Genomic DNA, 17,766 nt, shown 5'->3' on the forward strand with positions numbered 1-17,766 from the left:
TTGCATTTTCCTGAAGTATTACAGATATTGTATTTTATGTTCTACCGGAATACGATGCGTTCAAACTTTGGAAAAACACAAATTTTTCCATTTTGTATTTTTTTAATTTTTCTCTTCCCTAAAATTTTGTGTGAAAGTTTCAGAAACTTTTTTTTGTTACTGAGTTTTGACCACTTCCTTAAGCTTTAATTGAAGTTACCAAACGTTAAAAAATCTATTACTGAACAGGAGACAGGATAAAAACCATTCCTATGTCAAGATTTTAAAGGCTCTAATAAAATGTATGAAATCGAAAAATTTTCCCTACTTTTTATTTTAATTTTTGATCACATTAGTTACATTGAAAAGCAGTTTGAGTTTTTAAGAACTATATTAAGGTTTTAAGAACTATTTTAATAAAATTTTAAGATTTTTATTGAAAATCAAATGAATTCAAGTAATATGTTGCTTTCAAGCTCTTTACTAGCCCTTCCAGAAACTATTCATTTGTAGTCTTTATCCTTTCAGAAGGGAAATTAAAAGCAATGAAGCTTGGCCAAGCAAAAATTTCGTTAAAATTAGTTAAAATCCCTGTATCTCGATCTAAACAATGATATATAATATTGTACTCTTTACTGAACCACTCCGTATATTTTATCACACACATGTTCTTCATAGCTTACAAAAAAAATTTTCCTTATGACGAATTCATTTGTCAGAAAATGAAGCTGATTTTTTGCGAGACATAAACGTGTACATATCACCCAGTACACACGTTTATATTTCGCAAAAATCAGTTTTTCGATGTGAGAATAAGTATATAATATGCCATATCAAATGTTAAATAAAAATGTTCAAAAAATTAAAAAAAAGGATATTAATAACGGTACTTTCTAAAGGAAAAAAATCCAGATTTAATATTAATTTTATCGAAAAAAACGTTGTCTTCGAAACCGCCCAACCAATATTGTTATGTTTTAAGGAAGCAAGAAAGATGCCTTTTCAATCTTTTATTTGGCTTTTGATTTACGTTGATACATTCATTGGTTTAAATTAAATACCCAAAAATGGCAGAAGAAAACTTTCTTTTTCGCTTGTAAAATCATGAAAGTTTTCGAATTAAGTAAAGTTAATTTTTAAGCCGAATGGAAGATCATACAACATTGAGTATGCTACAGTAGGTAGTTCAACTTATTTTGGGAAATGGATTAGGTCATTTTCAAAATAAACCATTAATACATAATACACTATAATAACTCTGGTTACCCAAACTTCAAGTTGACGTATAAAAGTTGATAACTGAAATTGAAAAAGCCAAATAATTACTTATGACTTAATTTACTTTTTTTTAGTTTTTATAGAATATGATATTGGAAATATTTTTTAATGTAAAAAAATTACATCTCAAAATCATAAAAATAATAAAAATTTTCGTTTTAAATTGCATTTACCCTGCTAACAATAATCATATATAACATCATATATAATTTTATATTCAAGTTTAATTTGTTACTTATACTTTTTTTAATATAAATTTTTCTATCACTGTCATCCTGAGAAATTTTTGGATTTTTGAACGCTCCCGTGTAGTTCATATTACGATAAACAACCCTACCGTTAAGTGGCTGAGTAGGTCGGTAATTATGAGTTAAAGGTTGATCTTGTTTAGTTCGCAAAGCACGAAAATTTTTAATCTAAACAACATAATGAATTCAACTTTTTTAAGCCATTAGTAATTTGATTTGTTACTAACTTGTTCAGACGTTATTGGAATAGGTGTCTCAAAATCAATCCACGTTACGACTTCTGAGCAAGGAGGTGTTGTTAAAGATCCAGTATATGTAAAATAGTTTTCAAAGTTGTCACTAATTAAATATTGCAATTTTGGTACGTAAGAATATTTTACTGGATGGTCGGGCACGACGATTTTTTCCAATAAGAATGACAATCCAACGTACGCCAAATTCGTCTCATTTGCGATCTGTAAAAACGAAGGTATAATTTAAACAATCCTAAAATATTTTTGTGTTATTATGATTACGATTTGTTAAGTGAAGTGAATAATATAAAATTAAAAAAATTTAAAAAATTAACCCTTGTATCAAATGTACTAAAAAGTAAAAAATAAACTTCAAATATACGTTCAATAAAAACAAAAAGTTAAAAAATTTGATTTAAAAGTTTGGTTGAAAGATTCTTACAAATGGGGTTGTGAGAACTTTATAAAATTAGTCATTTCATTTCTTATAAACTTTTGTACATAATTCGAAATAAGCATTTAGTGCGTTTCACTTTGTAATTTGAAAATGTTACTTATAAATTAAACATTATGAATTATTATTAAAATGTTAATTATGAAATTCCACAATATTATTTTGACTTAATATATATTTTGAATAATCGCAATTATTCTTTAGTACAAATAGTTCAATAATTGTGATATTATTACCGACCGTATTGTGTATACAATAGGTAGATTATGGGATGGCAACAAATTTTGCATATCGAGTTTTCGTTGGGAATGCACTTCTGCATAGTAAGGAAGTGTAAATAAACTACTATATTATTATTATACTCAAGTTCTGCTGAACCAATTTTGATGAAATTTGATATGTAAGTTTATTTCCACCATGGCACTGTTTTACATTTTTGAACATTTTGAAGAAAATATTCAACCGATTTACTTGAAATTTCATATATAAGCTTTGCTCGACGTTTGGAAGACATCAAGCATCAGCAACTGGATGTTTACATTTTTGCGTATATAAAGAGAATTAATTGACCGATTTCATTGAAATTTAATATTTAAATTCTTCGGATTGAAACAATGAACATATAAATTTTTTGGAAAGATCAGGGCTCGAAAACTGATCTGCGGGCCGATTTTACATTTTTCACCGTATCTACGGAACGAATTGATGGAATTTCTTGAAATTTGATATTTGAGTTCTGGTTGTTACCGTGAAACTCTTGTAAGAGCCAAATTTACATTTTTCTAGGTATGTTAACTATAACCTTACTAATGTCCTAAAAATTGGAAAGAAGTATTTAACATACATTTTTATAATATTCTGTAACACTTTCACTTAACTAGACAATACACCTATTTATGGTTATGTGCTGACCACATCAGATTTTTTTTTATTGTTTTTTTGACGATTTTGTTGATTTTCATAAAATAAGTTAATGATACAATTTTCTACTAATTTTAAATTTTCAATATATTTTTCATCGTTATGAATATAAAATTTGTTATTATATTCGGTAATATGTTTACTTTAAGTATTTCTTTAAATTTACTATTAGGAATACCGTGTATTAAATTTTTTGTACCAGATTCTTTCTTCGTGAGATCAGGTATAAAAATAGCAAAACTTAAATTATTATCAAACTTTAAAATATAACTTTTGATTTCTTTGTATTTAAACATAGTATTTAATATTCATCAATTTCCTTTAGAATTTACTTATATGCAGTGCTCGAAGTGAGGCAAAATGAAGTGGGATGCCATCCTAGTACTTTTAAATAATTGGAAATCCATCCCACTATTTAATAGGAGAGAAAAATGCGTTCCGGAACATGTTTTTTAAAATTTAAGAATATTTTCTAATGAATTTTAAAAATTTGTTTAACAAAAAATTAAATATATGTAATTTCAAATAAGACCAATTTCAAATAGTAACGTATAATTTTTTTCTATTAATGAAATTTTCGTTACTACATAGTAGTCTATGCATTTCTTTGGTAACAATTTGCACAGTTTTTGATTCAATTTTTAGTAGATTTAATTTTGAATATAAATATTCTCGTTAGTTTACTTGGAAAGTTTGGTAAATAATATTTTTTTTTTTTTTTTTTTGTTTTTTTTTTTTTTACCATCCCACCACTTATAGGATTATAGTTAACTTCGACCACTGCTTATAGGATTAAAGTTACTTATATCGATTATTAAATGTTGCAAATTGAATCAAAAATATAAATGTGGTTATTTGTAGTATAGTTTTAAATATTAGGAGTTGGCTTTTTCTTTATTAATAGCATTTTTATTTCCTCCAAAAATTTAAATCTTCGTTTTATTCGAGTGGGATGAATGCTTCTGTTCTTGAGATCTTTTAATTTATTCTGTGTAAAATTTAGTTTTTATTTTGATATATTAGTGTTTATGTTTATAAAGAGCTGCTTCGGGATTCTATATTTAAATTTCGAAAAATTTGTATTTGTTGGGCTTTTGTCATATTTTGCGCATTGCAAATATCGAAATTGTTAATACATATACATATATCTGTATTAGTTCTCTAAGTTTGGCGAAAAAATACTGATCTTTTATTTCGTTATAGTTTTCGATCTATAGTTTGTTTCTATATGAAGATGTTTAATTGTTTTTAATGCCCCGTCTTCATTTTTTATGTCGATCGCTTTATTAGAGCATTTTAAAAATGAATTTTCTTAGTGTTTGAAAACAGCTCGATCAGTTTATTTTGTAGCACGTTATATTGAGAATCCGCCAGTTTTGAATATTTTCCCGTGGTACCTTTTTTGACATATCTTCATAATATATCATTAAGATGGTTGCCGTTATTTAATTCATTTTCTGTTATATAAATTATACGAAAAGTTTTATTTTTAATATTTAAATCTCGTTGTTTTTCTTTAACCAAGTTGATTTGACTGATATGAATTTATTTACTATATTTTCTGTGATATTAAAATGGTCACCCAAATCTTCGATGCCACTGTGAATTGCTCCCATTTCAGAATCATTCTTATTTATAGCATTTATTTCGAAAGTTTTTAATGCTAATACAGCTTAAAAAGCCAGCAACTTTATTTTCTTTTCCTTTGAGATATTTTTCTTCAAAATCCTACTAATTTAGTTTAATATTCCACCTCTCGAGTTTTGAGTTAGTCTCCTTAAACGAGATAAGCCACGCTATGGGACGATGATTTTTGGGTAAATAATTTGTGACATTTACACTATTTTCTTTCATAAAATAACAATGCCATATTTCTTATTCTCTTATTTTAAGCAAACTTTGTAATGATATAGAGAATAAAGTACTAATTAAATAAATAAAATAAATAAAGAATAAAATTTGTGTGCGCCAGTTTTATATTTTTTTTCTTTTTAATTTTAAAAAGAAAATGGAAAAACAAAACAAAAAGAATAAAACAAAAATAAAGTTCGTTGTTTACCAATAAAATTAAAAATGTTTTATTTTATTTTTTTATTCACAAATAATTACAAGCTAATTCATGTTTCAATTATTTAGAAACAAAACTAATTTTTTTAATATTTTATTTATTTAGACGTTTTTAATCAAACTAAGGAACTGACAAGACTGAAACTTATTTTTTAGTTGCATTGCAACAATAAACGAAAAACGCGAAAATGCAAGAATCAGTATTTTCGTAAACAAAACGTTATTAAATACTTTTGTTGTAGAATGGAATTTTATTTAAAAAGCAATTTGAGGAATTGAAACAAAAAAAAATATTTTTATGTAATTGGAGAATCTTAGATAATTTTGTTTCATTAGAAATGTTTAAAAACTAAAAGAAAAAAATCTGATGCGATTAGCACATAACCGACCGCAATATTTGTATTGTCTAGTGAAGTGAAAGTGTTACAAAATATTATAAAAATGCCTGTTAAATATTCTTTCAAATTTTTATTATTAAGATCTTAGTTAACATACCTATAAAAACGTAAATTTTACTCTTAGTAGAGTTTCAGTGTGTGCTACTGGATTTCCCTGAAATGCTCGCCAGTTAGTTTCGGTAGCAATCAGAACTCAAATATCGAATTTCAAGAAATCCCATAATTTCATTGCGTATTTATGATAAAAAATGTAAAATCGGCTCTCAGATTATTTTTCGAGCCTTGATCTTTCCAAAAAATTTATATGTTCATTATTTTAATATGAAGAATTTAAATAATAAATTTCAATTAAATCGGATTATTTCTCTTTATATACGCCAAAGTGTATATTTTACTGTAGTAGACGTCCAGTTGCTGATCCCTGATTTCGTTCAAAAGTTAGAAAACTTCGCATACGGTCAAATCAAAATTTGTGAAATTTCAAATAAATCTAATGAATATTTTCTTCATAATGATCAAAAATGTAAAACAGACCCGTTAAAAAGTGCAGTTCCCGAGCCCTGATATATCCGAAAAGTAAATCAATCATCGGCATAGTCGAAATAAATTTACATATGAAATTTCATGAAAATCTGTTCAGCCGAACTTAAGATACACGCGTGCAAACACAGACTGACAGACCGAAAGGTTGCTAAAAATAGTTTATTTTCACTTCCTTTCCATGGAAGAGCGCATTTCCACCGAAAACTCGATATGCGAAATTTGTTGTCGTCACATGACCTACCTATTGTATACACAATGCGGTTGTAAAAATTATATTATGTGTTTAGACGTGGTATATGATTTGCATGCATTCTTCTTTCTTTACAAGAAATTGATTTACCATAAAGTTTGTTAAATATTTGGAACATTTATCAAATAAAGTTAGAACTTGTTCAATGTATTAGGTTACTTTCTATATATGTAAGTATATATATGCAAATGCGTATAGAAAAATTGATTACAATGTATACATACATACATATGTATGAGTATGTATGTTGTGAAATGTTGTAAGCTCAAAATTAAAATTTCTACGTCCTTTCAAAAAGTATGTGATTAATTATTTTGGTGGCCAAGTAACTAAATACGTGTAAAATTCATGTGCATATATATAGTATAAATATCAATTATATGATTATTGCTGTTTGAAGGTTGAAAATCATTAAGTAATAATATTTATTTAAAATTAATAATTTATACCGTGAAAAAATATGCCAAAACTACTAAACCATCAACGTTATGCGCTGCATTATTGAATTCTTCATATTTTTGATTAAATAATACCATATGCAACTCCACTGGAAAGCTATGATTATTTATCAAATCTTCACTTCCTCGATCATCGTCATCACCCCAATGAAAGTGAAACTAGATGTTATATATTTTAATTAATAATAAAATATATATTTAAAAATATGTATGTATAACAAATCAACCGCCTTTTATAAACAAACTTTGTGTTGAAGTTTGTAAGGCATTCATTTATTTTTACCTGAGCTAATTTATAAGTATCATTTAGTGGTCCACCACTTATGGTTGGATCTTCTTCAAAATCCATTGTTACTACAACTAAAAAAATACAATTTTAAATTTAATTATCAAAAGTTTTATTAATTGCATTTATATACAGTGTGTCTGGACTCGATGGCACTTTCCAAACAGGGTAATAGAATGCATTTTCATATAACTCAAGAAGGGGGCTCCAAAACCAAATTGTTACTAAGTGTTTTTTGCTTGCACTGGACGCACTCTATTCTCCCTGCATTCTGCCATCAAGTCTCGTACACCCTGTGTTATTATATAACAAATATAAAATAATATTCATATTGATTTTTCATTATACCGGTATGGCCATTATTTTTAAGGACAGCAGATTTTGGCACTTCATCAAAACCTTTTATTATTAATGGTGGAAATGAAAAATTTCTTGTTCTAACTAAATCGATATTAATTGGACTTTGCTGTTTTCCGCTACATGAAGTGTATTGCTCTCCCCAGTGTTCAGGTCCTGCATTTGTAACAAATTACATTACTAACATACATACGAGTATAATTTTTTTAAATTATGAATACTGTCAAATATATTTCTTTTATACTTTTTACACCTTACTGAAGTGCTGTTTTTTAATAAACTCAATTAACTCTTACCGTATGAGCCTAAATAGGAAAAATCCTGTCCATGTGCTTCATGTAGCGCTGAAAATTAAAAGTTCTTTTATTTTTAAATTTATGCGATATACATTTTAATATTTATTATATTTATTATAATTATTATTATTTTTATTATTATTGTTATTATTGTTGTTATTATTATTGTTATTACTATTATATTCTATATATTTATTTAATCTTAAAGTTAAGTTTTCTATTGCATAAAATTTTACATTCCCTGTTGCTTTATTATGGTTGAAACGGCTTATATAAAGTAGTAATAGTTAATATGGGATTAAAATTTGCCCAGCAATATTTTATTGCGTGAATGGAAATTTTGCGATAAATAAATTTGTGAAAATTATATTGAATTATGAAAACATTTTTTGCTTTAAATATTTAGCTTAACCTTTTCTCCATAAATATTGGAGATCGGCAGCCAGGTTTCAGTCAAAAGAATAGAAATATGACCTTATACTACGTTATTGGAAAATTTCCTGTTATTGGTAACACTTTTTTCAAGCTTTTTGAAAACTCAAGCATAAGACGGGGCTTGTAAAAGCAAAAAATAAAACCGGTTAGTCTGCATTAAATTGAGTGGTGTTGGCAAATCGATAGATTGTATATGTACATATATGATTTACTTTTTTCTTATAAGTATTTTTTTTATTTCAGCGAAATTATTTAGAAAACATTTCTCCAAAATTATTAATTTCTTTCCAGTGATTTTGCAGTTTCCTTATTTAACGTGAAAATATTTAAAATATTTGAAAAACATCGGAACTTAGGCAATGTGAATAAGTTGATCATCACATTAGATTTTCCTTTCACACCTTTTTCCTAAAAATTCATCGAGATTTGAAAAGAGGCATCATAAATCAAATTCTAAGCTTTAAAACATTAATCAGTTTTATTTTAATTCAGTTAAAGTTTATAATTCTTATGATAAACTAAATAATAAGTCTGTCTGGTATAAGAAATTTTTTAAAAACCTTATAAAGTTTTTGCATGCAAAGTATCTGGGATAATACTTTTTGAATAAAAACGAGAGAAAATTATGACATTCTTATTTTCTCAATGTTTAAAGTTTTTTCAAGTTTTGTAAAGTAAAATTTAGTGTTTTAAAAACTTTTAAAATCTTACAGCTTTCGAAACATATGATTTTTTTAGTTATGTCAGAAGGTGTTATTTTTGAAAAAAAAAATATTTTTCATCAACAATAATTTTATTTTAAAACATTACAATTAAAAATGAATTAAAATAATTGTAATGGGTTCACAAATGGTTTTTTCTAAGTTTCACACTTTTATAATATAAAATCAAAATTTTCGGTTTTTAGTATAACCAAAATATATGTATTTGTTTATATTTGATAAATACTTTGAAATTTGACGTTTATCACATATTTATAAAGTTTTTAAAATTTTTTTCATGTTTTCCGTCTGGTTTAGTTTTTTTTAAATGAGATTTTTTTTTCTTTTTGCGAAAAATTTCGTGATTGTTTCTCTTTTTAAGGTTATTCCAAGAAGTGGAGCTCCTTATTGGAGAATTGAAAATAGTTCGTAAAATTTTTAAATAACATCACGAAAATTGGTGTTTAAAATATGTAAACCAAATATTTTAGGTGTTTTTAGTAAGTCATAGAAGAAGCTCACACACAAGACGCAATTATAGGATCTTAATTCTAGTTTATAAAACAGTAAAATAATAGTGTCATTCGATAAGTAAAATTGAAATTAGATACATAATATGAAATGATTGCAAATAATATTTTTATGTGAGTTTATGATAAAAAAAAATATTTTGATAACTTTCTCAATAGAATGTTTAAAAATAAATTTCATAATAACAATAGTAACTTTGTATAAAAGCTAAATATCGTGTATAGTATACAATGAGTTTTTTCATAATGAGACCCGGTCCATTGATCTTTCTGGTAATACTCCAATATTATCAAAATTTGGAATTGTGTATGACACAGTAAATTAATACTTACACATAAATTTACATAATAAATTCTGCTTGTATTATAATTATATGTACGAAAATTGTTCATAAAAACCTGCATGCGTTGAACTGGAGCTCCCAACAATAACCATCATTTTTACTTTGCAATAATATTATAACATTAAAACGATTTTCTACTCCATATAACATTCCAAGTGAAAAAAAACTTTCGTGTTTGAGTCACATAACAAGCATCTACTCAAATTCTTGCATCTATTCAATCGTAATGAAAAAAAAACATGTCAATAAAGAAAATTAATTTTAATTATTCAAGCAATTAACAGATCAATCAAAATATTTGCTTTTAATTTCTATTAAAATAAAAAGTTATTTTAATTTCTATTAAAATAAAAAGTTATTATAGTTTAAAGAAACTATAATTCTAGCGTCAGTAAATAAAATAAAGTTGGGTCAAACCAATAATTTGTATTGTAGCACTTTTCCCTTCAAGTAAACAAGTGAAAATTTCGCTTTTAAATACAGTCTATGTATACCTATCACACTATTAAAATTATTTTTATTCATATACAAAACTATTTCTAGGATTGCCTATATTTAGGATGAACGATTTATGCAGTATTTCAAATAATGCTTGATAAAATTATGGGTTAACATAATGCTTCATTTTAAGGGTTAATTGTGTGAGTTAAGAAAAATAATTATATTTTTTAATGTCACGGGACTTACCGTTAGCTTTTAGCGTTTATAGAAATGTGAAAAAGTTTGCGGTTTCGGAAATATAAGGGTCAAAAATTCAAATTTTACAAATTTCAAGAGGCGATAACTTGAGAGGGGGTGGAGATGGAAAAAAATTTTCTTGTAACGAAATGAACTATTTGTTAATGTCTTAAAGCTCCTAAAATTTCAAGCTTCTACAGGCTGGGGTCTAGAAGAAAAACAACATCAAAAGTTTGGAAAAAAAGGACTTTAGATAACGGTAAATTTGAAAGGCCATTTTGTTTTTCTAAAGTTTAACTATAGTATATAGCGATAGGTAAAAATTTTGTTCTACGGAAATAAGTTTCTAGTAAAGATCTATGTACGCAATAAATTGCAACTTTCTATCTTCAAGGGTGTAGAAGTTTTGAAAAGAAAAAAAGTGTCCACGGACGGACGGAAAGAGTGAAACTAATAAGCCTTTTTTTTCAAAAAATTTTTGGAAAACTGCTAAAAATGAATATTTGCTTGGGAGCTTGTTTTGTATATATTTTCAATAATGAATATTAATAAAAAATAATTACAATTTATTATCTTTTGATTGAACTAGATCAAGAAATGAAAAGTAATAGAAACCAAATCACATTCCGAGTACAGAAACCCAATTACAGTTTTACATATATGTATATGTATATATATATATATATATATATATATATATATTCATTTCACATATTCCTCGTCTTTTATATTTTACTTATTTTTATTCTTCATACTTCCTAAAGCTTTTACTTTTGCATTCCTTTGGAGAAGAGGGTAAAACTTTAAAATACTTTAGAATCTACATTTGTTTTGCATTTTGGCAAGAAATGAAAAAGGTATTCCTACAAATGTTAATATTTTTAAAAAATAAAGCAAAGCAACATAAAACTTACTTATACTATATAGGTATATATATATGTACATACATTTAAATTTTTATTTTGTAAAAATTCTTAAGATAATTTTGTTTCTTCAGACTGAGCAAATATTAAAAATTTACATTTAAAATTAATTTTACTTTCTGCAGATTGTACCAAATTTAAGTTGACGTGAAATCAATTTTTGGTAGACGCCTTATGTACATACATACATATGTACATATATGTATGTAGAATATTTGTTCAAAATCGAAATCTTCGTCCGATCTATCAACATTCGTTAGCTGGCCTGACTATTCCATCGATAACTTGAAAACCCATTAAAGTATATAGGCTAACTAAACTTCTTGAAATTGCTAAGAATAACTGTCACAACAATTTTCTAACTACTTTTTCGGGTAGTTGTTGTAGAACTTTAAAAATAATTTGAAACAAACAAATTTAGTATTGAGAACTTTAAATATTTGACTTTCTTAGATTTTAGCACTTGATATAAATTGTATTTTCCATGTATGATTCCCTATATTAATATTAATGTGTTTTTCGTTGTCACCCAGTAACCCTTAATACACTAACACTTTCCACTATAACCATATCCTTTTCCACTAAATAATTGTTGCTTGATGTGAATAATTGATGTTTCAATCATGCTTGTTTTTATGCTTTTATGCACGGTGCTGAATTCTTAATACGAGCAGTTATTTAGAAATATAGCATAAGGTTACAGTGCAAAAGGGTGAAATTTCGATCAATATTTCAAGTTTCAAAGTTTTATCTTAAAGGTTTAAAAAATAAATGACAAACAATGAAAACAAGTGAAAACAAAAGAAGAACATAAGTTAAATTAACTGTATAATTTTTTTTTATTGAAAATATGCTCAAAATAAATTCTAAAATAAAAGCAACTTTTGATTTCAAAACATGGGAGAATTAATAATTTTGATTTACTTTTCGGTTATCACTTTTATATAATAGATTCTAAATTATGTTAACTGTATTGATTGTACACATGTTAAACGCGGTTCGTATGTACGCACATACCTATGTACTAATATAAAACGTGTAATATATATGCATGTAATATATGTATATATGAATACAAATAACAGTGAATGTTTTTGTCGGACGAAGTGCTAATTTTTCAAAGCAAATTTAAAATCTAATAATAGTAGTACTTACCTGAAGTGTTTTCTAAATCTAAATTTATATATAGTTTACGATTTAAAGGCTTATATAAAAAATTAAGAGTTGATAATTAGTATATAATCAATTATATAGTATGCATTATACATTTACGTCAGAACAAACAAAAATAATTCATTTACATAAAAATCTTATGTTATTATAATTAGTCACTTAATTTACATTTTAATTAAGAATTAAAATTTTAATTTAAAATTTAAAATAGTTGAGCAGTATTTCCAGTTTTATAATTGATATTTTCTTTTCTTATACTTAGTTAGATTTGCCATCCAGACTTGTCAGGGCTTTAGAAAATCAAATACTATAATAGTACATTATAGGTATGCATGCACGTATAAAATCGCTAAAAATGCTATATTTGATATTGGAAATTCAAATGCTATATGTCTTGCTTTTTCTGGGGCTCTATTAAATGGCTTTTCTCCCGAGTCTCTACTTTATAACACCTATTAGCATATACATATATAATGGTTAGGATGACTTTTGAAGAGTTATACGAAATATGAATAAATAAAAGAATTAGAAAGGCAAATTCAAAGTACTGTGTACAGCCTAGTGAGTAGCATGGTAGTCTGATAACCAGAAGTCATATTTTTCTTTTTTTGGATTATTTTTAATTTTTTTTTATTTTATTTTGTTTAAATTTTTTTTGTTTTATTTTTTTTAATATACATACATACAACAGTTAAATATTGTTATAAGAGTTTAAAAAAATTCCTAATAAAAATATTGTTATATAGAAAGGAAAAATTTTGCAAAAATTTTAAGTACGTATGTATGTACGTATATACCTAAGCATGTATTTACACATTATTTTTAAAGCTTTCTGACGAATTTTTTTAAAGCTTCCTACACCCACAGCACTGCCCCCTTCCACAGTTTTGAATATTATTAAAAGTAAACATATAGAAGTAAATTTTTCAAATAAGGAAAAGGTCATTATATACCCTGCACTTCGTGAAGGGTATATTAACTTTGGTATGGAGTTTGTAACTACTTGAAGGAGTCATCTGCGGTATGGACATATATATATATTCTTGCTCAGCGTAAAATTCTGCGTCGATTTAGACATGTCCGTCTGTCCGTCCGTCCGTCCGTCCGATCGCACGATAACTCAAAAACGAATAATGCAATCGACACCAAACTTTCACAAGTTTTTTCTTTTGTGCCAAGGACGAGCCCTATTGTTATTGGACTAATTCGGACAACGGGTTCGGGTAGCTGCCATACAACTCAAAGAGTTTATTTTAAATATTTCAAAAACTAATAAAGCTATAAATATAAAATTTTGTATACATGTGTCCAATTATATTCTACACATGCTCTAAAAATTATAATGGGATATCTGCACCGGTTCGGGTGGCTGCCATACAACTCCAACAGCAAATTTTTTATATTCGGAAAAATAATAAAGTCAGATTCATGAAACTTGGCAGTCATGTGTCCAATTATAGGTCAAATATATTTCTGAAGTTTTAGAGGAATTGATTGACAGGTTCGGGTACCTGCCATACAACTCCAGAAGCTAATTTTAAATATTTTCAAAAATAATAAAGTCAGATTCATGAAACTTTGGCGGTTGTGTGTCGAGTTATAGGTCAGATATATTTCTGAAGTTTTGTTTGAATTGCTCTTCAGCTACGAGTAGCTCAGTGTGCCCAGTTATAAATCAGACATATCCGTGAAATTTCTATAGAATGATTTCACAGGTTGGAGTAATTGCTGTACAACAACGAAAGGTGCAGGGTATAATTCAATCGGTTTATACCGACTGAAACGTTTTTACTTGTTTTAATTTTATTCTAACTCTATGTATTCAATAACCCAATGCGAAACTTTAAAAAAATGCTATGTGTAATACAAATAATTGTTTTCGATTAGTTTGATGAAAGCAAAGCAAAGTGCCAAATAACTCAAAATAACATATAATATGTATTTAATCTTTTTGTACTAAAGATCGACTGTTTTTAATTGAATTACTTCGATTTCTATTCATTTAAAAAAGATTAGATGATTAATTAAGACAACTTCAATTTTACTTATTTATAAAATTAAAACAAGCAAAAACGTTTCAGTCGATATAAACCGATTGAATTATACGCTGCACATCTCATTGTTGTGTAGGAATTACTCGAACCTGTGAAACCATTCTATAGAAACTTCACGGATATGTCTGACTTATAATTGGACATACGACTGCTAAGTTTCATTAATCTCACTTTATTATTTTACCAAATATTTAAAATGGGTTTTTAGATTTGTATTGCAGGTACCCGAACCCGTCAAGCAATTCAACCAAAAGTTCAAGAATATACTCGTACCTGACCTATAATTAGACACTCGATTGCCAATTTTCATGAATCTGACTTCATTATTTTTCCAAATATTTAATATTAGCTTTTGGGGTTGCGCGGCAGGTACTTGAACCTGTCAAGCAATTCCAATAAAACTTCAGAAATATATCTGACCTAAAATTGGACACACGACTGCCAAGTTTCATAATAAAATTTTTGGCATTGTTTTTCCCAAATATAGGCCTGTATGAAGGCTCAAACATTTATCCAAATATAAATAAATCCGTTAAAAAGTCATTCAAAGAAACAACACAGGATTTTATATGTCACTTCGGGTTAAAACTAGTGTTGAGCACTATAAGTGTGGTACTAACAAATTAGAAATACTAAAGGAGGAAGCATCTCACTTAAAAAACTGTATCTTGAAAAAAAAATATAATGAAGCCAAATATTCAGGTAAGTGTTTTTCTTTTTTCCAAGCATTGTCATTTAAATTTAAATTTTGTTTTGTATGTATGGTCGTGTATGTCAAGTTCTATGGCACGGATTGATAACCTTTTGGTATATATCAGGTCTCGGGAACTGAATCTTTTTGCGTGTCGATTACATTTACATTGTTTTGTATATAAAAAGAAATAATCAACCAGTTTAAATCTTATTTTTAAATTCAGGCTACTAAAATAATGAACATATAAATTTTTTGGGATGATCAGGGCTCGGAAACCGGACTGGGGACTGAAATTACATTTTTTACCATTTCTACGGAATGGTAAAACTTTTTGAAATTTTATATTTGAGCCCTGGTTGTTACCGGGTGGCACAAAGTGAAATTCTTCTAAGAGTAAAATTCGCTACGTGTATATACATATGTCATATATCAAGTAGTTTTGTTATTATAACAACTATCTTTTATACATATTTTTATACATTTTGTTTATGTTATGTTTTACAAATATGTAAAACATAAAATAGCACAGAAACTAAATTTTTAGGGAAATAAAAAGGTGCACAGTTCCATGTTTTCATTCTCATTTGAAAAAACGAATGAATGTTTTCTATCATATGCATGTGAATATTTTTTATTATTTTGATAATTAAATGAAATATTTATTCAATAGTGTTAAGTTTAACTTATAATTCGTAAATCTATTAACACCCTAATCGTGTATCTTGCTTTTTCATCTCACTTTTAACTCACCTTCAAATCAGAATTTTCCGTTTTTCTAATGAATATTTCATTTTTTCCAATAAGATTACTCAGTTTTTCAATTGGATTTTTGCGTTTTTTCTCAAATAATCGACTGAAACTGACTTGTCTCATCTTTAAAAACAAAGTGAATAAATTTGCGCAATACGAAATAACTCTTCTTACTCGAAAATTACATTATACAAATAAACATAATCAAAAAATATTTATTTTTGTTTAGTTTCAAACTAAGATTACTTCGGTTGGCATAATTTTATCGAGAGCTGTTTTTTTTTCTAAGTAAAATTAGTTTGTGTTATACGAAATTTAAAATGGACTTTTTTTATATATGTATTTACAGTTTTTCTAGAAATGACGAAATGGAAAGAAAGTGAATTGCAGAATGAGATGTAAAAAAAGTGGATTGAAATGTATGCTGCTTAACTCTTTTAGCTAAGGGGATGTTTTGTTATAAATCGCTTTGATTTTATTTTTACAATTGAGACATATTTTTTTTACAACAATGGAAAAGTGCAAAGTTTACACACTATCATTTCAGGGCAAATTTTTTTTCCATTTTATTTTTTGTCAAAAAACTAGTTTTCAAAATTATATTTGAAAAATTGAAACAGTTAATTTCTATATCGATGTACATATACATACATGTACATAATTTAAATAAAAAATCGTAAAAATTGTTGTAGGTTTTCTTTTATGTATGCAGGTCGTCCTTTTGTTCCTAAATTTTTCCAGCTCGAGGAATTTGCTTTGAAAATCGGACCATTACTTATAAATATTTTTGGAAAAATTACATACTATGTTTAATATCATGAAATTTAATAAAAAAATATATCTCATAATTTGAGTAAAAATGTAGTTCCAAAAAAAGACGATATGTTACAATTTCGACAATGACTTTGTAACAATCTAACTCCGCGAATGGATTTGAAATATGTATATGTTTAACATATGTTTAAATTAATGAAGCTTCACTCTTATTTACTTTAGAAACATTTCTATTTTCTTGTCGAACCATATAAAAGAAATCTTAAAAAATATTTAAGTGACAGAGCCATGTAAGAAATTTTTATTCGTTTATACAAATATTAAGACTGCTACGTTTAAAGAATATATAAACACTGTTCATTTGTAAATCACTTTCTTTACATTTTTATCCAGTTATCTGTATTAAATTCGACCTTTTTTATTTGTAAGGCGAAGTAATTTATTAAACTCACCTATTGTAACAATAAAAATAATTTTAAACCAACATCTAATCAGCAACATTTTTTTTAATAAATAAATATTATTAATATCTGTGTGAATATTGTTTTAACTATTCCTTTTAAACCTACAATATGTCTTTTTTTGGTATTTTTTTTTAAAAACACTTTTTGTTATTTTGCTTTGTAACAATGTAAATGTAATATTATTCGTTTTCAAAATTTAAAATCGTATAATTGAATAACGTTAAAAAATATTTTTAATAATAAATATGTTTGGTAAGCTATATTTTCTAGTTTGTAATTTAATTTTTAATTAATTAAAAATGATCTAATTTCATCAAATATTAACTGCAATATTGAAGAATCATTTAAGACGAATTATTTGAATTTTTTATATTTTCACTGTTCGACGCTAAAAGTAAAACTTGAGAAAAAATCATTTGGCGCAAGATATTTTAATTTTTACTACTTCGTGTGTTACTAATACAAATTATACAATATA

The 17,766-nt window shown here is 26.4% G+C and overlaps 1 protein-coding gene across 1 annotated transcript; it reads right to left on the reverse strand.

The window, feature by feature from the left end:
• Nucleotides 1-1,157: 1,157 nt before the first annotated feature.
• Nucleotides 1,158-17,401, reverse strand: LOC129609322 (carbonic anhydrase 2). The gene is made up of 7 exons (XM_055521287.1): nucleotides 17,277-17,401; nucleotides 7,769-7,816; nucleotides 7,464-7,628; nucleotides 7,113-7,189; nucleotides 6,821-6,988; nucleotides 1,733-1,960; nucleotides 1,158-1,673 (listed from the first exon to the last, which is right to left on the reverse strand). The coding sequence occupies exons 1-7, from the start codon at nucleotides 17,323-17,325 to the stop codon at nucleotides 1,416-1,418; spliced, it is 993 nt and encodes a 330-aa protein (XP_055377262.1). The 5' UTR covers nucleotides 17,326-17,401; the 3' UTR covers nucleotides 1,158-1,415.
• Nucleotides 17,402-17,766: the final 365 nt, after the last annotated feature.

This window comes from Condylostylus longicornis, unplaced genomic scaffold, assembly GCF_029603195.1.
Source record: "Condylostylus longicornis isolate FDR11 unplaced genomic scaffold, ASM2960319v2 ptg000038l, whole genome shotgun sequence".
NCBI lineage: Eukaryota > Metazoa > Arthropoda > Insecta > Diptera > Dolichopodidae > Condylostylus > Condylostylus longicornis.